Source organism: Cibotium barometz, chromosome 4, assembly GCF_041138505.1.
Source record: "Cibotium barometz isolate CiBa-2024 chromosome 4, ASM4113850v1, whole genome shotgun sequence".
Taxonomy (NCBI): Eukaryota; Viridiplantae; Streptophyta; class Polypodiopsida; order Cyatheales; family Cibotiaceae; genus Cibotium; species Cibotium barometz.
The window spans coordinates 42,766,462-42,791,113 of NC_141049.1; the positions used below are offsets into that span (position 1 = coordinate 42,766,462).

General features: G+C 47.4%; 1 protein-coding gene across 2 annotated transcripts; it reads right to left on the reverse strand.

Annotated features, from left to right (window-relative positions):
- Positions 1–2,147: 2,147 nt before the first annotated feature.
- On the reverse strand, positions 2,148–24,433 carry LOC147639282 (pentatricopeptide repeat-containing protein CRR2, chloroplastic-like). Of its 2 annotated transcripts, XM_086789532.1 has the most exons (5): positions 23,871–24,433; positions 22,042–23,716; positions 3,131–3,305; positions 2,743–2,912; positions 2,148–2,654 (listed from the first exon to the last, which is right to left on the reverse strand). In XM_086789532.1, exons 1-2 carry the CDS (start codon positions 23,927–23,929, stop codon positions 22,060–22,062), a joined length of 1,716 nt encoding a protein of 571 aa, XP_086645658.1. In that variant the 5' UTR covers positions 23,930–24,433; the 3' UTR covers positions 2,148–2,654; positions 2,743–2,912; positions 3,131–3,305; positions 22,042–22,059. The 2 variants fall into 2 exon arrangements, with proteins under 2 accessions (XP_086645658.1, XP_086645649.1); XM_086789523.1 differs by having other exon boundaries at positions 2,148–2,912.
- Positions 24,434–24,652: the final 219 nt, after the last annotated feature.

Consider the following 24,652-nt stretch of genomic DNA (forward strand, 5'->3'; position numbering starts at 1 on the left):
CAAACTGTATAAGGGTAGGCGGTCCATGCAGAGCCCGTATACTGAGAACCAAGTGGAAACCAGTGCATACCATACTCCAGAGTGCCCCTCAAGTGCTAGCTGTCTGGAGGACTCTAGGGCAAGCCTCGCATACCTGTGGGGATCCATGTGATTGATGCGATGAAGGTACGTGACTGTCTGGAAGAGTGCCTCCACTACCATCATGGCTGCAGCAAACTTTGCCTGGATAATCTGGTGTGGGACTGATGGTTTGCTACGGATCATACGGGAGAACATCATGACCTGCGGCCTCTCAACTCACTGCCAATCCTCATCGGATAAATCTAGCCCCCAGAAAACTACTCCATACATCAATGCTGGTGTCACGAGGGTGTCAAAAAGCTAGCTCTTCGTCCTGGGCTCTTGGAAATGTGCCTCGAAGCATTGCCGCTCAAGTAAGCTCAAGGCTACATATCCCCGCGTCACTCTGGCATGTGCTGCGGAAAGCATGGTAAAGCATGGGCCACTGAAAGTGACACCAAGGTAGACATAGGATGAGACAATCTTCACAGGATCCCCTCTATATGTGAAACTCAATCTGGATGTGACAGGGCGGGAGGTATTGAAGACCATTACCTTGGTTTTACCAAGGTTAACAGAGAGGTCCCGCTGAGTGCAAAAGTCATGTAAGTCATCCAACTGTCTCTGAAGCCCTTCGGCTGAGTCTAAGAGGAGGACGATGTCATCTGCATAAAGTAGTATGGGGATCCATATGCCTGCCAGTGTGGGACCAGCCCCGCCTAATCCATCAATGAAACTCGAGATCTCGTCAATGTAGAAGCCGAAAAGAGTGGGTGATAGAGGACAGTCCTGTTTCACCCCAATGGTGCTGGAAATCTCTTGTGATGTACCTCTTGGGGCTCTCACTCGTCTGGTGACGGACTCATAGAGGGCGATGATGCTCCAAACCATGTCAGATGGGACTCCGATCTCCTGTAGACGGTGTAAGAGGTGGGCTTGGGGTACAGTATCAAAAGCTTTGCGAAAATCCACAAAGCAACAGTAAATCCTCTGGTGTCGTGCTCTACCCTCCTCGATGATGGCACGGAGGGTGAAGATGTGGTCAAGGGTAGAGTAGCTCCTCCGAAAGCCAGCCTGTCCTGAGGCTCTGCATCCCTGGCTCTCTGCAAATGAACTGAGCTCCACCTCTAGCACTGATCCATAGAGCTTGGCCAATGTGTGGCCAATCATGATCGTCTTGTAGTTATTAGGATCAAGTGGATCTCCGGCTTTGAGGATAGGGGTTATGGCGTTGGTGGACCAAGAGGGTGGAAATCCTTCACAAAGGGCTCTATTGAACACGTAGGCTAGTAGGGGCGCTAGGGTATCATGGCAAGTGGAAGAAAAAGTCTTATATGACTCTGATAATGCATCAAGAGAATGATCCAGAATATTCTCACCTAGAGCAACTCTTTGAGATCTTTAATCTTAGTAAGAAAAACATTAATGTCATCATCCTCTTTCATAATCTTTGATTCTAGCTCTTTATGCAGGTATGAGATTGTTGCCTTATTACGACCTGAATACCAACTAGAATATCCCAAGCCTATTTTGCTATCTTAGGTGAATGAATATGTGGCATGATATTACATTTTGATAGAAAGCACAATCAAGGCGTAAGCCTACACATCCCATCCCAAGGAGCCTATTTAGCATTGGGTAAAACAACAGCAACAATAGAGCTACTAAAACCTACAATAGTAGACAGTGAGTCCCTCATGATCTTGGGCTCGCCCATTGTGTAGTCTACGAATGGCCTTGTAGACCATGCCCTTTGTGAAGGTGGAGGTGGTGGGGCGGGGGTCTGGTGGTGGGGGCAGGGGTGGCTGATGGGGGATATGATAAGAGGGAGCGTGCATAGGAGTGCCATGTGCCTGGGCAGGTAATAGGTGTGGGAGGGCGATGTTCTCGGAGTTTCCTCCATGCCTCTTTGCAGTTCGGCCCTAAGAAAAGTCGGTATAACTCATGCTCTTTCCGAGCATAGAACTCCTGTTTCTTGCGTCGGGTGAGCCGTTGAGAGAGAAAGAGAGAGAGAGAGAGAGAGAGAGAGATTAGTTAATGTCTACAAGAGTCTAAATAGGCCTAGGAGACGAAGAATGTACAATCCATAAAAGAAGATGCATAGAGCAACTCTAATAGCATTAACAACAAAGAAGCATATCCACAACACAATGTGCAAACTGTCAAAGAGTTTGTCAGCGTCCTCTAGCACCTCACATTTTTTGTACATCTCAACAAGACTGCTTCCAATAGTAACATCTGATTCAAATCCACCCCTCTAAGCTTGTTTGAATTAACCTGCCCTGCCCTACAGCACACATAGCACTACATTGTTTCAAAGTACAAAATAGTGTTACTTTCTTCCTCTTGTTGCATTTTATGGTAGACTTTGGGAGTTCTTACTCCTTGTCCCATCCTTGCATGCGCTGATATGATCGCATTCCATGTGCACCCCATGACACAATGTCTCGAATGGGAAAACTATCAAAGAGTTTGTGCGAGTCCTCTAGCACATCACATTTTCTGTACATATCAACAAGACTGCTTCCAATAGTGACATCTGAATTAGGTCCACTCCTCAAGGCTGAGCTGCTTTGTCCTACGGCACCATTGCACTACATGGTTTCAAAATACAAAATAGTGTTACTCTCTCTGTTTTATACCTTCTTGGTACACTTTATGGTAGGGTTCGAGAGCTCTTACTCATTGTCCAATCTTTGCATGTGTTCCATGCAAACTTTCCCAAATACTTGGTTTATGTGCCTTCTTGCCAACTGCCAAGTCTTCTTTTTGGAGCATGCAAAAGGCCATATATCATCCCTCCAAAGAGGAACCCCTTGCCCATCATTGCCCTCTACAGATTCTAACTCTTGCTGTCAAGTACAAGATGAAAAAGTTAGTCCTCTCAGAAGCCACTGGAATTTGGTCTTGACTGTAAATTCAATAAGCAAAAGATAGTGTTTTTAAATATTAAGAGCATAATATACAACCAGTAACTCCTCATAAATACCATGGAAAATTTCTGAAACATGAAATTTATTGACAAATCTTATTTAATAAATTAAGAACATACCTCTTGAATTGTTCTTACCTCATGCATATATATCAGGTCAAGTCAAATCCCATCGTTACACAGTTTGTCCCAAATAAAAGAACAGCAATGTGGTAGAGTTGCAAGCCATTCTCAGAGTGTTTGCTCTTTACTGTGTTTGGAAGCCAGGCTTTCTTGTTGTGATTCCATCCTCGTAGAATTGAGGGTATGTCACCTATCAACAGCAGCCACCAAGTTCTTCTTTCATCTATGGAAATGGAATTGTCTTTACATTGTTATCAGACCACATTTTCATGGAGCCACAGTCGTGCAATCAGAATAGATCGAGTATATCCAAGTCAGAGCATTAACACTGATGCAGAATGCATCAACTTCAGCTAAAGTTTGGATCATCCCTAAGAATCAATGCGGCTAAGCTAGATGAACATAGATTATGAACCTCAACTCTTGACGGTAAGTTTCAAACAAATGCTTTCTATTGGCAAAGAAGCTGAAGTATTGATTACAAGAGCCAAGAGCCAAATAAAATTAGTTAATCATATGACAACAACCTTTAAGAGACATTTGCCATCTCAATCATATCAGTTTCTTCTTCCATTTTGGGGCACATTTGAAATGCATGTCTTTCTCAAAAAGCCTCCCTTTCAGGCTTCAGCCCCCCTTTTGAAAGGTAGTATTAAGCATACAACAACATAGAATATGGTGTGGTTGGAATGTTTGATGTGATGAGCCTGATTTTTGCAGCGGGCACAAAAGTAAACCATGTTGAATCATACCTTGACTTAATTTTTTGTACATCGACATTTCAATGTTTATTGACAATTGGATAGCATATGTAACGAAATTGATATTTCGACCTACAACACCATTTAGCTTGCCATTAGAGACCGCTCCTCACATTATAATACATGTCAACTTTATTCGTTACACTGAGAATTCACTCAAGAGCTTGTGCCCATGGTCTTGGACCAGGAGCAAAAAGATTCACGAACCCTCCACATGGCGGAGGTTCGGAGGCCGTAACTAGCCAACGGTCAAAAGACCGTAACAACAAGGGCAAAGGGAAGGCTTCACCGAAGAAGTCTTTTGAGAAGAAGCCCGACTTAGACCGCGAGAAACGGAAGGCAGAGAGGACTTGTAATGATTGTGGCGAGAAAGGCCACTATTGAAGGCAGTGTCCCGAGCGGAGCACCGAGAAGGGTGCAGAATCCTCAGCAGCAACCATGACGACTCCTGCTTTTGTGCACCTGGAGGTGATGGACACCGATGTTTCATTTTCTTCGTGCAAGGAGGAGGTTGGAGGACTCTCCACTACGGATACTCCGGAGTGGATTCTAGACAGTGGTGGTTCCAACATAGTTGTTTCTCGTACGCGTACGAACCTGTTCGTACGTACGACTCGTACGGTACGATACCGTACGAATTCGTACGATATCGTACGGTACGAGTTAGGTCCCCCCCCCCCCCCCAATTTTTTTTTTCCTTGAAAAAAAATTTCCAAATGCTAAAAAAAAATAGAAACCCTGCTTTACGAAGATCCCAAATGCTCGCAATACTTCGCAACTTTCGTGTTGTAATATGCGGAAGCTTCGGAGAAGGATCGGTACTTCAAAACTCAGAAATCAGCACTCTTTTCGTGACGGAATTAACGCACAAACTGAAAGACGATGTGCAGAAAATAGAGAGAGAAGGGGGAGATGGAGAAGGACACAGTATTGGGTCCCAATTACCCTCTGTAGGGCCCCCACCACGGATGGTGTATTTGCTTTATTAGAATGATGTAAATCTGAAAACAAATACAGAGTACTTGACCTTTTCTTGGCTGGAAAACCTGCCCTTGACCTTCAGTCCTTCACCCCTTTGCTTTAGCAATGTTCTTGGCTGTCCTGGCCCTTGGTTGCTTCGAGCACTTGGTGAATTATGAGATGGATTCATGGATTATGGGCTGGGGTATTTATACTCCCCCTTGTCTCCAGTCGGCCAGCTTCAAGACAGCCTCACGACTAGATTCTTCTTTTTTTAATAAAGTGTTTTCACACTATGATAAACACTGTCCAGCCTGCGCATATATTCTGGGACAGCATCCTGGCTGCTGGGCACCATGCGCATGGGTGTGGGACTGCCCCGCACACCTGGCCGACTGGCTGGGTAGGGCTTCTGACCCTGTCGGCTGCCTGTCCAGCAGCAGTACAGCTGGCCGACAGCCCCTCCAGCCCATGCCTTGGCTGGTGGGCACAATGTGGGCCCTCCTGGCCCCTTGGGGGTGGTTCTATACCTCCCCCATGCCCACACTAAGAATGCAAATGCAAATCCTTGCACTGGGGTAGCCCTATGGGCTGGCCCCATCTCTACATGCAAACCTACATGCCTACAGAGGCCTGGCATCCAGTTGCAAACCAGATACACAGCACATCTGACATCATTCCAGAGGGAGACTCACAGTGCGGACTGGCACTGCTTCATGTGCAGGACAATGCACACCTGACCTTGGACTCATGTGCAGGACGATGCACACCTGACCTCGGACGACTGAGATGGATCCCTGGCTGACTCGTCCCGGATTGGGCTCACATGGGATCAGTTCACCATCCCAAGTCCTGCACCTTCTGTACAGACATGTCTACGTGGCATCCAAGTGCGGGATGCACGTGACACGTGTCCACTCAGTATTCCATATGGGGTTGTGGAGAGACCTAAAAAATCTGGCGAGGTAGACTGGTAGTGTACACTTGATTGGTAGGATGAGAGAATCTTGCTACATCACTTGGGGATTCCTGGTATAGGTAGGCTAGACAATTAGATTCTCAAGTTATGCACAAGGGAGAACATTTGGACATGGCCATTTTGATCTAGAGAGGAGTCCCTAAACTTATCACCCTAGATGCACTCCTCGTATTTGTGCAAGGACGGTCCCTTAGTCATAAACGCTACACTGGGAGACCTTTGGTATTGCATTACCCATCCAGGTTCTTTTTTGGAGACAATCGGGAGATCCAACCGGGAGAGACACATATCCATGTACTGGTTTCTCAAGCACTGTAGACTCCTCCCCTCCCAACCTTCCCTCACATTCAAGCTTGAAGCTCCATAGCTTGTAAGTGTAAAAAATAAAACCGTATTTTATCGTACCGTATCCCAAAATTTCATATCGTACCGAATATTCCCGTACGGTATCGTACCGTACGGTATCGTATTTTCGTACCGTGACAACTATGGTTCCAGGCACGTGACTCCTTCCCGTTCGGCTTTACAAGATCTCTGCAGGTATTCTGGTCACATTCTTACTTGGGATACATCCACTATCCCAGTTCATAGTGAGGACAGGATGGAGATAGTTCCCGATGGCAGAGGAGGGAAGCAATCCTCTCAAGTGTTGTATGTTCCATCACTTGGTTTTCATTTGTTGTCAGTGTATCAGGTTTGCAAGATTGGCATACGGGTGGAGTTTGATGAGCATTTTGTTGCTCTCCGGAACAAGGCAACAAGCCAGGTAGTTTGGGAAGGTGGAGTGGAGAATGGGGTTTACAAACTTTCAACACTCTCTCTCCCATGTCCTCAGTTTTGTGATGAGTGGCAGTCTGGTAATGGCCACTTAAGTGTGGATACGCTGCAGGCTTTCCCGGACCAGATGGTGGATAGCTTGCCAGTTGATGGCAGCAGTTGGCAGGAACTTTCCAGTACAAACGTTGGTAGTTCTTGTGTTCGTCAGTCAGAGCAAACTTTACAGGTAACCTATGCTCTGATGTCTCGTACTCTCTAGCACTCTTCCTTGTTTAAAACCAAGCTTTTCTCTCACCTTGCCCTCTTCAAGATGTCGACCCAAGAATTGGAGATGGAACCCATTCCCGAATGTGAAGACCTGCCACAGGATGAGGATGATGGCAGGGCACTCACGAGAGCATGACGCTCTAGCTCGTGGCTCAGTGGGGACGGCCAAGATTGTGAGCCTCGCTCACAGCTGCCATGGTTGGGTGGCACATGTTAGGGTTCGTTGCTTTGTCTTGCTTTTCATGGCTGTTTTGCAGATTTCCCTCACGGAGAGATCTCGGGATTTGACAATGGTATCAGAGCCTCTCCGGTAGGAAGATGCAAGCGGGACACCTTCGGGGTGGAGCGCTCTCCGCGGATTCCAGTGAAGGCACAGGACCCTAGAGACTTGACCACTCAAGTGGTCGCACTCCTTCGAACATCTACTTCAAGTCTCTTGTTTGGTACTGTATTCATCTCAGTTGTACATGGACATCATCTGGTTCATTGAACCCATGGAGCATTGTATTTGTTAAATACTCCCAATAATATATCATATATTGAGGGGGGGGTCGGCCCGTTCCGGCCCTAATGCTGGTCTCCATTGATCAACATTTCATTTCATTTCAATTTTCAGTTGTTATTAAGTTGTCCATTCAAATTGTGATATTTAAGTTGTGCTATTATGCGTTGTGGGTGTCCAACGGAGTCTATTCCCACTTGACGGGATCGGCTTCACAGAGCCCGGGAGCCTCTGGCTCCAAGAACTCGAACAATGCGTCAAAGCTTACTCCAGACCAAAAAGCGGAGGCACGCAAGACAGGTGGCAAGTTGAGTGTTGAGGAGCTTTCTTAGTACAACAAGGAGGGTGGATGTTTCTTTTGTCATACAAAAGGACATACTTCTCGAGATTGTCCGAAGAAGCCTCCAAAGCCTGCCGCCGCCGCCTCCACAGCTTCCGTGGTGAGCTCCGCTCCCACACAAACCCCAACGGCTACCCCTAGTTCTTCAAACCCCGGTGCTTTAGTTGGAGCAATTATTAGCTGAGAGCTCGAAGATAAGCAGAAGGGCGCCCATGACCAGGAGTATGAACGCAACGAATTGCTCAAGTCCTTTGGCTACATAGGTGGCCAAAGAGTCGTTGTCTTGTTTGACAGCGGCAGCACGGAGGTTGTGGTCACGGAACAGGCCGCTACGCGTGCCCGTTTCGAGCTGACTTCGGTGGACAAACAGGTTGAGGGTTTTAGCACAGGTATGACAACGAGTGTCAAGTATGAAGCTCTAGGTGCTAAGTTAGTGATTCAGGGCATAGAGTTTGTGCGTGATTTTATGGTCGCCCCTCTTGTAGGAGCAGACATAATTTTGGGTATTCAGTGGTTTCACAAGTTTCTCCCTGATGTCAAGTGGAACAAGCACACGTTCCAGATCAATCGGAATGTGTCAAACGCCGAGTGACCATTAAGTGTGAGCCAAGAATTCCGGACTTTTCGCTCATAAGCCACTTGCAGGCTAAGCGAGCAGTCAGGAAAGACACACAGTGTGCAATGATTTACATCCAGACAACCCAGACGGTGGCCAGTGCTTCCGAGAAGTACTCGGTTCTCCATGAAAAGTTCCAGAAGATTTTTCTTCGGGACAGCCTCCCTCCCCAGCTCCCCCCGTCCAGACCGGAGGATCACAGGATTGACCTCCTCCCAGGCTCGGAACCCCCGAGCAAGTTTCTGTATCGCCTTTCCAAGGCAATGGAATCAGAGTTGGACCGCCAACTCCAAGAATTGTTGCAATCTGGCTTCATCCACCCCAACTTGTCGCCATTTGTAGCACCGATCTTATTTGTCAAGAAGAAAGATGGGTCTTCCCGTTTGTGTGTCGATTATCGTGCACTCAACAAGCTGACTATCAAGAGCAGATTCCCGATGCCTCGAATTGACTATATTCTCGAGAGGCTGAATGGAGCAAAGGTGTTCTCGAAACTGGATTTAAAGAGTGGGTACCACCAAGTGCGGATTGTGGAGGGAGACATCCCCAAGACAACCTTCCATAAGGAACGGGCCCACTATGAATTTGTGGTCATGCCATTTGGCTTGATGAACACCCCAGGGCCCAGCTACATTTAACCGCATGATGATGCGTGTTTTCCGGGGTTTGATTGGAAAGTGTGTGTTCATATTTTTGGACGACATACTCATATTTTCAGCTACGGTTGAGCAGCATGACATTGATGTGGAGAAAGTCCTTAAGTTGTTGGAAAGCAACGAGCTCTACGTCAATGAAAAGAAGTCAGAATTTTATCTGTTCCATGTGCATTACTTGGGATGCAGAAGGCATTCGACTTGATCCGGCTAAAGTGGCCGAGATTGTCAATTGGGAAGTACCTCAGACAGCCTATGACATTAGATTATTTGTGGGTATATGCCAAGCATATTCCACCCACATCGACAAGTTTTCTGACCTCTCGGCAGATCTCACCGATCTGCTAAAGGGAGTGAAGACAAGAAGGCAAAAGATTCGAATGACTCCACGAGCGTTGGAGGCATTCCAGAACCTCAAGGTGGCTTTGTCACAAGTGCCTTGTTTAGCACTTGCCTCGTGGGACGACCCATTTCAGGTGATCACTGATGCGAGTAACATACGCAATTGGAGATACTATTGGCCAAAGATGAGGCGTGATGTGTTTACATGTGTACAACGATGTGACATTTGTCATAAGGTGAAAGCTCCTCGTGGAAAGAAGATAGGGTTGTTACAGCCCTTGCCAATTCTTGAGAGTCCTTTCCAAGACATTTCGATGGACTTTGTCACAAATCTGCCTCCCAGTCCGAGTAAGCGTAATACGCAGTGCTTGACTATTGTTGATAGGTTTAGCAAATTTGTTATGCTTATTCCTTGCAAGGCCAATGTGACCGCCGAGGATGTTGCCCAGTTGTTCATTCGGCATTGGTACCCAATTGGCGAGATTCCTAGAACCATAGTGTCAGACCGAGATGCCAAGTTTACTAGTCATTTTTGAAGGGCATTGTTTGATAATTTTGGTACTTAGCTGAATTTTTCCAGTGCATTCCACCCACAGACAGATGGCCAAACAGAGATATACAACCAGTTGGCCTTTGATGTGCTGAAGTGTTATGTCCACGATCAGCAAGGTAAGTGGGAATCGTATTTGCCTTTAGTTCAAGCTGTTTTGAATGACTTTTTCTTCAGCTATTGGCAGGACTCCATATGAGGCAGCGTTTGGAAGACCTTTCCAATCGTTGTTAACCAGGACTTCGTCTTCAGTACCGGAGACGAACAGAGTGACGGAGTCTTACCAGGAGATTTTAGAGTCAGTAAAGGACAGATTGGCTAAAGCGCAAGAGGCCTACACTCGACAGGCCAATAAAGACCGAAGGGATATGAAGTTTTCGGAAGGGGATTGGGTTTATCTTCGGATTATGAAGCAAAGACTGAAACAGGTGGGCAAGCGATGCCCAAAGTTGTCTTTCAGGAGCTTTGGACCTTTTCCCATCCTAAAAAAGATTAATGAGGTGTCTATGTAGTTAAAGCTACCTCCGAGTTGGACTATGCACGATGTATTTCATGTCCGTTGGTTAAAGCCATATGCAGGTCCACCCACTACAGAGGTCAAAGACGAAGCGGAACCAGACATTGTGGATGAAGCAGAAGTTATGGTTCCAAAACAGATCCTTCTGCACCGTTTCAAGCATGGCTCAGGCCAAGACTACGACAGTTCCTCACGAAGTTTCAAGACCAAGGAACTCATGAAGTGGTATGGCTCGACAAAGAGTTTTTCGAAGACTATCCGGCGTTATTGACGGATTATTTGGAGGCTATGCAGCTTCCGTCAAGTTAAGCAGAAGGGGATGTCACATGCATCCCGCACTTGGATGCCACGTAGACAGGCCAAAACCAGACACGATCTTCCCCAGGACAGAGCACGGGAGCCTCTGGCTTCAAGAACTCGACCAATGCGCCCAAGCTTACTCCAGACCAGAAAGCGGAGGCAGGCAAGACCGGCGGCAAGTTGAGTGCTGAGGAGATTGCTCAGTACAAGGAGGGTAGGTGTTTCTTTTGTCATACAAAAGGACACACTTCTCGAGAGTGTCCTAAGAAGACTACCGCTCCAAAGACCGCCGCTTCAGCTTCCACGGCTCGTGGTGAGCCCAACTCCCACACAAACCCCACTGGCTGTCCCTAGTTCTTCGAATTCCACTTCTTTAGTTGGAGCAATCATTAGCCGGGAGCTCGAAGACAAGCAGAAGGGCGCTGAGCGCAACGAATTGCTCAAGACCTTTGGCTACATAGGTGGCCAGAGAGTCATCTTGTTTGATAGCAGCAACACGAGACGAGGAGCGTCAAGTATGAAGCTCTTGGTGCTAAGTTAGTTATTCATGGCATAGAGTTTGTGCGTGATTTTCTGGTTGCCCCTCTTGTAGGAGCAGACATAATATTGGGCATTCAGTGGTTTCACAAGTTCCTTCCTGATGTCAAGTGGGACAAGCACACTTTCCAGATTAGTCGGAATGTGTCCAACGGCCCAGTGACCATTAAGTGTGAGCCAAGAATCCCGAACTTTCCGCTCATAAGCCACTTGCAGGCTAAATGAGCAATCAAAAAAGGCGCACATTGTGCGATGATATACATCCAGACAACCCAGACGGTAGCCAGTGCTTCCGAGAAGTATATGTCTCTCCGTGAAAAGTTCCAGAAGATTTTTCTTCGGAACAATCTCCCTCCCTAGACCCCCCCCTCCAGGCCGGAGAACCACAAGATCGATCTCCTCCCAGGCTCGGAACCCCCGAGCAAGTTTCCATATCACCTTTCCAAGGCAATGGAATCGGAGTTGGACCGCCAGCTCCAAGAATTGTTGCAATCTGGCTTCATTCGCCCCAGCGTGTCGCCATTTGCAGTACCAATCCTATTTGTCAAAAAGAAAGATGGGTCTTCTCATTTGTGTGTCGATTATCGTACACTCAATAAACTGACTATCAAGAGTAGATTCCCGATGCCTCGAATAGAACATATTCTTGTAATATGCGGAAGCTTCGGAGAAGGATCGGTACTACAAAACTCAGAAAACAGCACTCTTTTCGCGACGGAATTAACGCACAAAACTGAAAGACGATGTGCAGAAAATAGAGAGAGAAGGGGGAGATGGAGAGGACACAGTATTGCGTTCCAATTACCCTCTGTAGGGCCCCCACCACGGATGGTGTATTTGCTTTATTAGAATGATGTAAATCTGGAAACAAATACAAAGTACTTGACCTTTTCTTGGCTGGAAAAACCTGCCCTTGACCTTCAGTCCTTCACCCCTTTGCGTTAGCAATCTCTTGGCTGTCCTGGCCCTTGAATGCTTGATGCACTTGGTGAATTATGAGATGATCTCATTGAATTCTTGGCTGGGCTTTTATACCCCCTTTTGCATCCAGTCGGCCTGCTTCATGAAGCCCCACGACTAGGTCCCATTCAATAAAATGTTTTCACACTTTATTAAATGCTGGCCATTTTGCGCAGCCTTCTGGGACAGCATCCTGGCTGCTGGGCAATCAGCGCATGGGTGTGGGACTGCTCCCTACACCTGGCCGACTTGCTGGGTAGGGTATTAGACCTGTCGGTTGCCTGTCCAGCAGCTTGAAAGCTGGCCGACAGCCCCTTCCAGCCCAAGCCATGGCTGGTAGGCACACCCTGGGCCCTCCTGGCCCCTTGGGAGTGGTTCTACACCTCCCCCATGCCCACACTAAGAGTGCAAGTGCAAATCTTCGTACTGGGGTAGCCCTATGGGCTGGCCCCATCTCTATATGCAAACCTACATGCCTACAAAGGCCTGGCATCCAGTTGCAAACCAGATACACAGAATATCTGACATCATTCCAGAGGGAGACTCACAGCGCGGACTGGCACTGCTTCATGTGCAGGACAGTGCACACCTGACCTTGGACTCATGTGCAGGACAATGCACACCTGACCTCGGACAACTGAGATGGATCCCTGGCTGACTCGTCCCGGACTGGGCTCACATGGGACCAGTTCACCATCCCTGGTCCTGCACCTTCTGTACAGAAATGTCTACGTGGCATCCAAGTGCGGGATGCACGTGACATCCCCTTCTGCTTAACTTGACGGAAGCTGCATAGCCTCCAAATAATCCGTCAATAATGCCAGATAGTCTTCGAAAAATTCTTTGTCGAGCCATACCGCTTCATGGGTTCCTCGGTCCTGAAACTTCGTGAGAAACTATCGTAGTCTTCGGCCTGAGCCATGCTTGAAACGGTGCAGAAGGATCTGTTCTGGAACCATGACTTCTGCTTCATCAATAATGTCTGGTTCCGCTTCGTCTTTGACCTCTGAAGGGGGTGGACCTGCATATGGCTTTAACCAACTGACATGAAATACATTGTGCATAGTCCAACTCGGAGGTAGCTTTAACTGCATAGACACCTCATTAATCTTTTTCCGGATGGGAAATGGTCCGAAGCTCCTGAAAGACAACTTTGGGCATCGCTTGCCCACCTCCTTCAATCTTTGCTTCATAATCCGAAGATACACCCAATCCCCTTCCGAAAACTTCATGTCCCTTCGGACTTTATTGGCCTGTCGAGTGTAGGCCTCTTGCGCTTTAGCCAATCTGTCTTTAACGGACTCGAGGATCTCCTGGTAATACTCCGTCACTCTGTTCGCCTCCGGTACTGAAGACGAAGTCCTGGTTAACAATGACTGGAAAGGCCTTCCAAACGCTGCCTCATATGGAGTCTTGCCAATAGCTGAAGAAAAAGAGTCATTCAAAACAGCTTGAACTAAAGGCAAAAACGATTCCCACTTACCTTGCTGATCGTGGACATAACACTTCAGCACATCAAAGGCCAACTGGTTGTATATCTCTGTCTGGCCATCTGTCTGTGGGTGGAATGCACTGGAAAAATTCAACTTAGTACCAAAATTATCAAACAATGCCCTCCAAAAATGACTGGTAAACTTGGCATCTCGGTCTGACACTATGGTGCTAGGAATCCCACCAATCAGGTACCAATGCCGAATGAATAGCTGGGCAACATCCTCGGCGGTCACATTGGCCCTGCAAGGAATAAGCATAACAAATTTGCTGAACCTATCAACAATAGTTAAACACTGCGTATTACGCTTACTCGGACTGGGAGGCAGATTTGTGACAAAGTCCATCGAAATGTCCTGGAAAGGACCCTCAGGAATTGGCAAAGGCTGTAACAACCCTATCTTCTTTCCACGAGGAGCTTTCACCTTTTGACAAATGTCACAGCGTTGTACATATGTAAACACATCACGCCTCATCTTTGGCCAATAGTATTGCCGTTCTAATTTCTCCAGAGTCGAATTCATGCCCCTATGACCACCTGTAATGGCATCATGGGCATCATGGAGAAGAGCTGCCCGGAATGATTTCATGACACATAGTCGGCCTTTGTAGAAAAGCCAACCATCGCGTATCAGAAAATGGCATGGTCCTGTGGCATCCAATGCCTGTTCCCACTGTGTACCGAATTCCTCGGAATCCGCGTACGTGTGCTTCATGTCTTCTAGTCCTGTACCAACAAGGTCAAGTCTAGTGGTCTGAATCGCAGATACTTGTCCCTTCCTGCTCAAAGCATCGGCCACTGGATTGGCCTTTCCTGAAAGGTACTCAATCATGCCACCGAACTGCTGGAATATCTGACTCCAGCGTTGTCGATCACTGCACTTGGCATCGTCTGAATCTAGCGCAATGCCTGATGGTCAGTGCGAACCTCGAAGTCACGGCCGTATAGGAAATGTTTCCAATGTTTCAAGGCCTGTATAACTGCTAGGAGTTCACGATCATAGACTGAGTAGTTCTTTTCGGCGGGCAGTAACTTACGAGACATGTAAGCTACTGGATGACCATTCTGTTGCAATACACCTCCAATTGTGATGTTACTCGCATCGATGATCACCTGAAATGGTTCGTCCCACGAGGCAAGGGCTAAAAAGGCGCTTCTGACAAAGCCACCTTGAGGTTCTGGAATGCCTCCAACGCTCGTGGAGTCATTCGAATCTTTTGCCTCCTTGTTTTCACTCCCTTTAGCAGATTGGTGAGGTCTGCCGAGAGATCAGAAAACTTGTCAATGTGGGTGGAATATGCCTGGCATATACCCACAAATGATCTAATGTCATAAGCAGTCTGAGGTACTTCCCAGTTAACAATCTCGGCCACTTTAGCCGGATCAAGTCGAATGCCGTCGGCACTAATTATATATCCCAAGTAATGTACCTGGAATAGATAAAATTCTGACTTCTTTTCATTGACATAGAGCTCGTTGCTTTCCAGCAACTTAAGGACTTTCTCCACATCAATGTCATGCTGCTCAACTGTAGCTGAAAATATGAGTATGTCGTCCAGAAATATGAACACACATACTCCAATCAACTCCCAGAAAATACGCATCATCATGCGGTTAAATGTAGCTGGGGCGTTCGTCAATCCAAATGGCATAACCACAAATTCATAGTGGGCCCGTTCTGTACGGAAAGCTGTCTTGGGGATGTCCCCCTCAACAATCCGAACCTGGTGGTACCCACTCTTTAAATCCAGTTTGGAGAACACCTTAGCTCCATTCAGCCTCTCGAGAATATAGTCAATTCGAGGCATCGGGAATCTGCTCTTGATAGTCAACTTGTTGAGTGCACGATAATCGACACACAACCGAGAAGACCCATCTTTCTTCTTGACAAATAAGATCGGTGCTGCAAATGGCGACACGCTGGGGCGGATGAAGCCAGCTTGCAAAACAATTCTTGGAGTTGGCGGTCCAACTCCGATTCCATTGCCTTAGAAAGGCGATACGGAAACTTGCTCGGGGGTTCCGAGCCTGGGAGGAGGTCAATCTTGTGATCCTCCGGTCTGGACGGGGGAAGCTGGGGGGAGGGAGACTGTCCCGAAGAAAAATCTTCTGGAACTTTTCATGGAGAACCGAGTACTTCTCGGAAGCACTGGCCACCGTCTGGGCTGTCTGGATGTAAATCATCGCACACTGTGCGCCTTTCCTGACTGCTCGCTTAGCCTGCAAGTGGCTTATGAGTGGAAAGTTTGGAATACCTGGCTCACACTTAATGGTCACCGGGGTGTTTGACACATTCCGATCGATCTGGAACGTGTGCTTGTCCCACTTGACATCAGGAAGAAACTTGTGAAACCACTGGATACCCAAAATTATGTCTGCTCCTACAAGAGGGGCAACCATAAAGTCACGCACAAACTCTATGCCCTGAATTACTAACTTAGCACCTAGAGCTTCATACTTGACGCTCGTAGTCATACCTGTGCTAAAACCCTCAACCTGTTTGTCCACCGGAGTCAGCTTGAAACGGGCACGCCTAGCGGCCTGTTCCGTGACCACATCCTCCGTGCTGCCGCTGTCAAACAAGACAACGACTCTCTGGCCACCTATGTAGCCAAAGGACTTGAGCAATTCGTTGCGCTCATACTCCTGGTCATGGGCGCCCTTCTGCTTATCTTCGAGCTCCCGGCTAATAATTGCTCCAACTGAAGCACCGGGGGTTGAAGAACTAGGGGTAGCCGCTGGGGTCTGTGTGGGAGCTGTGCTCACCACGGAAGCTGTGGAGGCGGCGGCGGCGGCCTTTGGAGGCTTCTTCGGACAATCCCGAGAAGTATGTCCTTTTGTGTGACAAAAGTAACATCTACCCTCCTTCCTGTACTGAGAAAGCTCCTCAGCACTCAACTTGCCACCTGTCTTGCCTGCCTCCGCTTTCTGGTCTGGAGTAAGCTTAGACGCATTGTTCGAGTTCTTGGAGCCAGAGGCTCCCGGGCTCTGTCCTGGGGAAGACCCCGTCTGGTTCTGGCTTTTGTCCCCCGAGGTGTTAGCCTTGGGAGAAGCCGGCTGGGAAGTCTTGGGCTTGCCACCATTGTGTTTCATTTCTGCACTCTGCGCAAGCGAGAGTGCGTCCTCAAAGGTGGCTGCCCTAAACATACGCACCTCCCATTGGATTTGCGTGTCCAGGCCATACAAAAATTGCCCTTTCTTGTCCGTATCAGATAAGCCTAATTGCAAACACAAGGTCGAAATTTTATTGGCAAACTGAAGGACTGGTTGCGCGTTCTGACGCGCTCCCCTGAACTCGTCTTCGAGTCGCTCAAGGTAGTGGGGCGGTAGAAACCGCTGCTTAAGGTCGCGGACGAACTCGTCCCACACATAAGCTGCCATACCTGCTCTGGTGTGGGCATGAGCCCACTAAGTCCACCAAGGAATGGCCTCACCTTCCAAGTACCAACTAGCTAAGATCACTTTGTCAGTATCTGTTTTCCTAACTGCGGCAAAGTAAGCTTCAAATTGATGTAACCATGAATAAAGAGTAGTGGGATCGAGTTTACCATTATACTTACTGAAATTCATTTTCTCGGAAAAATGATTCGAGGGCGCCGCCGGTGTCAATCTGGCGTCCAAAGCTCTGAGGTAACGCTCGTGTTCCACTCGTCGCATGGCGTCGTCTTCTCGTTGTCGAATCTCCAATGCACGCATCTACATCTCAAGCAAGGAGCTTAGCTGCGGCTGTGACCCCTCGAGAGGGTCCCTGTGACGAGGATCTGGTATCTGGGGTACGGAAGGAGAGGGAGGAGGAGATGGAAAACGCGACGCTGGCGAGCGAGAACGCTCCTCCAGAGCCAAAATCCGCGCCTTCTGCTCATCCAACTTGGTTGTCTGGTCTGCGATTGCTCGCATCATCTGCTGGAACATGTCTGTGACACTCAAGCCGGGTGCCCTCGCTGGGCTGCCTGGTGCACTCTGGTCCCATGGTTCTGGTTCTCTCTCGTCGCCAAAGCTCGCCATAGCGGGAAAATGCAATTCCTTTCCGGAACGCAATCTGACCATCCACTATCTGTGTGGGAGACTTCCGGAGGCTTCCGGAGGCTAAAAACCAACCCGTCCTTCGAGGGACAGGAGTCACTCCGAAAGGGGTAGTCCACCGGCGTCTAAAAACCAACCACACGAGCGAAAAAATTTTTTGGTTTTCTTTGCTGAATCTTTGTCCTTGAAGTGAGCTCTGATACCACTGTAATATGCGGAAGCTTCGGAGAAGGATCGGTACTTCAAAACTCAGAAAACAACACTCTTTTCGCGACGGAATTAACGCACAAAACTGAAAGACGATGTGCAGAAAATAGAGAGAGAAGGGGGAGATGGAGAGGACACAGTATTGGGTCCCAATTACCCTCTGTAGGGCCCCCACCACGGATGGTGTATTTGCTTTATTAGAATGATGTAAATCTGGAAACAAATACAAAGTACTTGACCTTTTCTTGGCTGGAAAAACCTGCCCTTGACCTTCAGTCCTTCACCCCTTTGCGTTAGCAATCTCTTGGCTGTCCTGGCCCTGGAATGCTTGATGCACTTGGTGAATTATGAGATGATCTCATTGAATTCTTGGCTGGGCTTTTATACCCCCTTTCGCATCCAGTCGGCATGCTTCATGAAGCCCCACGACTAGGTCCCATTCAATAAAATGTTTTCACACTTTATTAAATGCTGGCCATTCTGCGCAGCCTTCTGGGACAATATCCTGGCTGCTGGGCAATCAGCGCATGGGTGTGGGACTGCTCCCTACACCTGGCCGACTTGCTGGGTAGGGTATTAGACCTGTCGGCTGCCTGTCCAGCAGCTTGAAAGCTGGCCGACAGCCCCTTCCAACCCAAGCCATGGCTGGTGGGCACAGCCTGGGCCCTCCTGGCCCCTTGGGGGTGGTTCTACACCTCCCCCATGCCCACACTAAGAGTGCAAGTGCAAATCTTCGCACTGGGGTAGCCCTATGGGCTGGCTCCATCTCTATATGCAAACCTACATGCCTACAGAGGCCTGGCATCCAGTTGCAAACCAGATACATAGAACATCTGACATCATTCCAGAGGGAGACTCACAGCGCGGACTGGCACTGCTTCATGTGCAGGACAGTGCACACCTGACCTTGGACTCATGTGCAGGACAATGCACACCTGACCTCGGACGACTGAGATGGATCCCTGGCTGACTCGTCCCGGACTGGGCTCACATGGGACCAGTTCACCATCCCTGGTCCTACACCTTCTGTACAGAAATGTCTACGTGGCATCCAAGTGCGGGATGCACGTGACAATTCTCGAGAGGCTGAATGGGACTAAGGTGTTCTCGAAACTCGATTTGAAAAGTGGGTACCACTACGTGAGGATTGTTGAGAGGGACATCTGTAACTCGCGGCGGGTGCCCGGGGGACTAGGACCTTTGACACACTTGTTGATACCATCAATGCATATTAAAACATTTAAACATGGCCATAGCCTTAACACATATCCATCATCACTTTGCATAAAACATAACGCTGGACAAAACATCCACAAATGCTGAAAATGGAGCTTGCACGTGTGACACCACATAGAGGCCGGAATGGGCCGACCCCCCCCCCCCCCCCCCCCCCCCTTGGAGTATTTTATTACCCAAGGAGAATAATATCATGTACAAGCTTTGAGGGCCTTACTCTCCCCACGGGAGATGCCGTATTATCCATATACAAATGCCATAACACAACCCAACACGAGGCAACCAAGCCGAAACATAGGCTGTAGAAATGCCGAGCCAACAATATAATCCATATACCTCCGTGTGAGTACTGATTCTTCCCCAAAAACCACGGGTCTTCATGCAATAGAAAGGGTACAGCAAGTATAACTCTCCATTCAGCCAGTACAGCCGGTACGGTGGCTGGTACAGCCGGTACGGTGGCTGGTACAGCCGGTACAGCAAGTACAGAAGCTGGTGCAACCGGTACAATGGGTGGTACAGCAAGTACAGAAGCTGGTACAGCCAGTACAAGGGCTGGTACAGCAGGTACAGTGGCTGGTACAGCCGGTATGGTGGCTGGTACAGCCGGTACGGTGGTTGGTACAGCAGGTACAACAAGTACAAGGGCTAGTACAGTAGGTACAATGGCTGGTACAGCCGGTACGGTGGCTGGTACAGCAGGTACAGCAAGTACAGAAGCTGGTACAGCCGGTACAATGGATGGTATAGCAAGTACAAAAGCTGGTACAGCCAGTACAAGGGTTGGTACAGCAGGTACAGCAAGTACAAATGCTGGTACAACAAGTACAATGGCTAGAAATCATAATAAATGATTAAATACTCTTGCCTTCAGTATTTCTTCACGATGGAAGCCTCCAAAACAGTCCCCAACAGCCGGTATTCTTCATGGGCAGCCTTCAAGAGAGAGAGAAAGAGAGTAGCCATCATTAGGGCAGCCTGTAACGGTGGTAGAGGCTAGTGTGCAGCAAGAGAGCCTCCATTAATGAAGAGAGAGGGCTCCAATTTATAGATTTGGGCCTCCCATGAGCTAAAATGGCAAGAGAAGGCTACAATGACACGTGGAGAGCCACACAATAGCTGAAGTGACAAGTGTGAGGCCACTTGTCTCACTTTGATCCACTTTCTAACAAGTGTCAGGCCACTTGTCTCACTTTGGTCCACTTTCTTGCCACATGTCCCAATCTAAGAGATGGGTCCTTCCATAAACTTTCTCTCTTAAAATATCCCAACTGGTAGACATTCTGTCATAGGCACTTTGCCAACTCTTGGTATCTGCTCAATTCCAGATGTAATGACGCGAACAGAATTTCCATCGGAGTCGGGCCAAAAATAGCAACTCCCCTAAATTTTAGGAGTGTGGTCCTTTGTATTCTAGGATAATCCCCCATTCCCAAAGCTTGCACTTTCCAAATATTTAAACATCCTGGAGTCCACTAGACCCCTTTCAGACTGGGAAATGTCCAGGCTGGTGACAACATCCCCGAGACAGCCTTCCGTACGGAACGGGCCCACTATGAATTTGTGGTCATGCCTTTTGGCTTCGCGAACGTCCCAGCCACATTCAACCGCATGATGATGCAGGTGTTCCGGGAATTGATTGAAAAGTGTGTGTTCATATTTCTGCAAGACATACGAAATTTTCAGCTGGGGTTGAGCAGCATGACATTGATGTGGAGAAAGTCCTGAAGTTGCTGGAAAGCAACGAGCTCTACGTCAATGAGAAGAAGTCGGAATTTTATTTGTTCGAGATTCATTACCTTGGATACATAATTAGCACAGAAGGCATTCGACTTGATCTGGCCAAGGTGGCCGAGATTGTCAATTGGGAAGTACCACAGACTGTGTATGACATCAAATCCTTTGTGGGTATATGCTAGGCATACTCCACCCACATAGATAATTTTTTTGACCTCTCGACGAATCTCACCGATCTGCTAAAAGGTGTCAAGACTAAAAGGCAACGGATTCGAATGACTCCACAAGCGTTGGAGGCATTCAAGAACCTCAAGGTGGCTTTATCCAAAGCGCCTTGTTTAGCACTTGTCTCGTGGGACGAGCCGTTCCAAGTGATCACCGATGCGAGTAACATCGCAATTGGAGGTGTATTACAATAGAATGGTCATCAAGTAGCTTACATGTCTCGTAAGTTACTGCCCGCAGAAAAGAATTACTCAGTCTACGATCGGGAACTCCTCCCAGTTATACACGCCTTGAAAAATTGGAAACATTTTCTTTATGGCCGTGACTTTGAGGTTCGCACTGACCACATCAAGCATTACGTTGGATTCAGACAATGCCAAGTGCACAGTGAAGTGACCAACAGCACCACTGGAGCCAAATATTCCAGCAATTTGGTGGTATGATTGAGTATCTTCCAAGAAAGGCCAATCTTGGAAGATACTCAATCATACCACCAAATTGGGTATGATTGTCACTGCTTAGCATTGCTTGCCTAGCTTGTCTAGCTGCAGCCCCTCACTTACAAGGTTCTCCCATCTTGCTCGGGACATGTATTCCTTTTGGTGATGATATTGAGAGCAGGTTTTCACCTGTGTTTCCTCTCTCTCTCTCTCTCTCTCTCTCTCTCTCTCTCTCTCTCCTGTGTTTCCACTTTCCCTTCTTCCACTGCACATTCTATCAGTTGGGCAGGTTTGGCCGTTCCAAGAAAGGCTAAGAGCATGAGTGAATGCTTAATTGCAAACATGGTCGCGTAAAATACAAGTCAATGTAGGGAGGGATTTTGCTCTATTTAAGACACACACACACACACACACACACACGGGGGCAAAAATAAGAAATAAATCTGATAGTAAAGTAGAGAGAGAGCAATATATAGTTGAAAAACTCCTGCAAATAAATGTGTACCTGTGGGTGCCCGGTGTACTAACAAGTCCCATAGTGACCCCGTTTCCCAAACTGTGCATCATCCACATCATCATCTGCAATAGTTATATCAACAAATGGAACATATCCTTCCTCCTTCAGGGGAAAACTTGACCTCTTTAACTTGTAAGCTATTCTATAATAGCTTTCCTGGTGGCTCTCACCACCCACCATGAATTCATGCAGCTGACTATTGACTTCAACCCATGCCTTCCCACCCTTCTTTCGAGCACCTGCACTTTTTCTCCATTCTTGTACTTTGCTAGCATCTTCCCACAAATGAGCATTAGCATAAATATTTGACATAAGCATATAGCTAGAAGCATCACCAGGGTCCATTTGAGCTACTCTGATAAAGCATTGTCGTCCAAGCTTGAGATTATGATATACCTTGCAGCTAGAGAGCAATGATAACCACACAGCAGCATTGGGTGATAGCGGCATGGTTTGTAGTAAATCCACGGCCTCCTCTAAGCGTCCTGCACGACCAAGAAGATCAACCAGGCAACCATAATGCTCGATGCTTGGTGCAATGCCATGGTCAATGAGCATTGATTTGAAGTATCTATAAGCATCCTCCAATAGGCCAGCAACACTACAAGCGTTGAGAATGCTGGTGAATATCATGTCATCTGGATTCAAACCTTGCCGTGTCATGAGTTCAAGGTACTCTACAGCGAGGTTGTAGTAGCCATAACGAGCAAATCCTGCAATTATTGCACCCCACGATACAACATCTGGATTCGACAGCTTGTCAAACACCTTTCGTGCCTCCTCAAGGCTCCCACAGTTCCCATACATGTCGACAAGGGTGTTTGCAACAGTAACAATTGATTCAGACCCATTTCTTATGATTTCATGATGTATTAGCCTTCCCTGCCTTATAGTTCCTATGCTGCTGCATGCTTTTGTAACACACAGGAAGATAACCTCATTTGGCATCATGCCTTTTTTGCACATTTCCTCAAAAAGTTCAAGGGCAGGAAAGCCATGTCCATAAGAAGCATATCCTGCAATTAGTGCACCCCATGACACAATATCTCGGTTGGGTAAACTATCAAAGAGTTTGTGTGCGTCCTCTAGCACCCCACATTTTGTGTACATATCAACAAGGCTGCTTCCAACTGTGATATCTGATTCAAGTCCACTCCTCACTGCTTGGTTGTGTATTAACCTGCCCTGCCCTAAGGCACACATTACACTACATGCTTTCAAAAGACACAAGAGTGTTACTGTGTCTGGCTTTATACCCATTTGTTGCATTTTATGGTAGAGTTCAAAAGCCCTTACGCCTCGTCCCATCTTTGAATGTGCTGATATGATTGCATTCCATGTATAGACACTTGGTTTTGAGACATTCCAGAATACTTGATTTGCTTCATACAAGCGACCATCCGATGCAAAAAGGCGAATAAGGTGATCCCCTAAAACAGAAATCGAGTCGAGTCCATGTTTCATCATGAGATAATGGACTCGCTTCCCGGCTTCTGAGTCCTTCTGTTGAGCACATCCTTGCAAAAGGCAATATATTATGTCCCTGGAAATGGGAACCCCTTGCCCATCAATGAGCTCTACAGCTTGAATCGCTTCATCTAGTCTCTCACTCTTGCATAGTGTGGTCAAATGTGTGATAAAAGGGTGACACCCTGCAGAGCAGCTTTAAAGGAAAAACAAAGGGATAACCAGGAATACTGTCAGTGCTGAAATAAGTTATCGAGCTTAGCATGGAATTACTTCAATATATAAGCACAAATTTGCAGAATGTGTATGCACAAATTTGCAGAATGTGTATGGGAAAAAGTATTCACTACCTGTTGATATTCCTTATTGAACTCAACTGTAGGACTGGACCACCTGCAAATTTGATCATTTCCCATTTAAGAACTTCTCATAAGAAATGAAAGAGCTCCGGTAGCGCCATCCAACAATTTGCCGCCAGCAATCAGGGAGGAGAAATAAACTTGTGCACACAGCGGGAGCACTAAACAGGCGCAGAGAGAGAAAAAGAAATATCTTTTTTTTGTTCATTAATTTTTACCTTGGGTAGCCTAAGACCCTTTCACAAAACCATGCAAGCAGAGATATCCACACGTGGCAGCAACATAAACTGCGCACAATTAAAACCTAAACTGGGCAAAGGGATTCCTAATTTTGTAAAAGCGATGAATTCCCATCAATGGCTTTTCATGTAAAAGCGATCAAGTGAGAGCGAATTCTAAACCTACAGATCGTGTGTGAGGTACTTCCCCTCTCCAATCTCCATTTCTTGTCTCTATCTCTCTTGCTCTAAACTCGGCAAAGCCCTAAATTTGAAAGGGATTCCTAAGTTTGTAAAAGTGATGAATTCCCATCAACGGCTTTTCATGTAAAGGCGATCAAGTGAGAGCGAATTCTACACATGCAGATCGAGCGCCTTCTGAGCACGAATGAGGTACTTCCCCTCTCCAATCGCCATTTCTTCTCTATGTCTCTCTTGTGCACACATACACGAGATCATGGGCTACTGTGCTCTGGGCTCTTGTATGCGCGCGGGAGAGGCATGCTCTTATGGGCGTGTAATACCGGTGGCCCCTTTACTCTTCATGGCTAGCAC

Bases quoted from the DNA above. Each gene is read 5' to 3' on its own strand.
- LOC147639282 (XM_086789532.1), bottom strand. From the start codon at position 23,929: ATGATCAAATTTGCAGGTGGTCCAGTCCTACAGTTGAGTTCAATAAGG. The intron at 23,717-23,870 runs GTAGTGAATACT...TTTCCTTTAAAG, and splicing joins TCAATAAGGAATATCAACAG to CTGCTCTGCAGGGTGTCACC.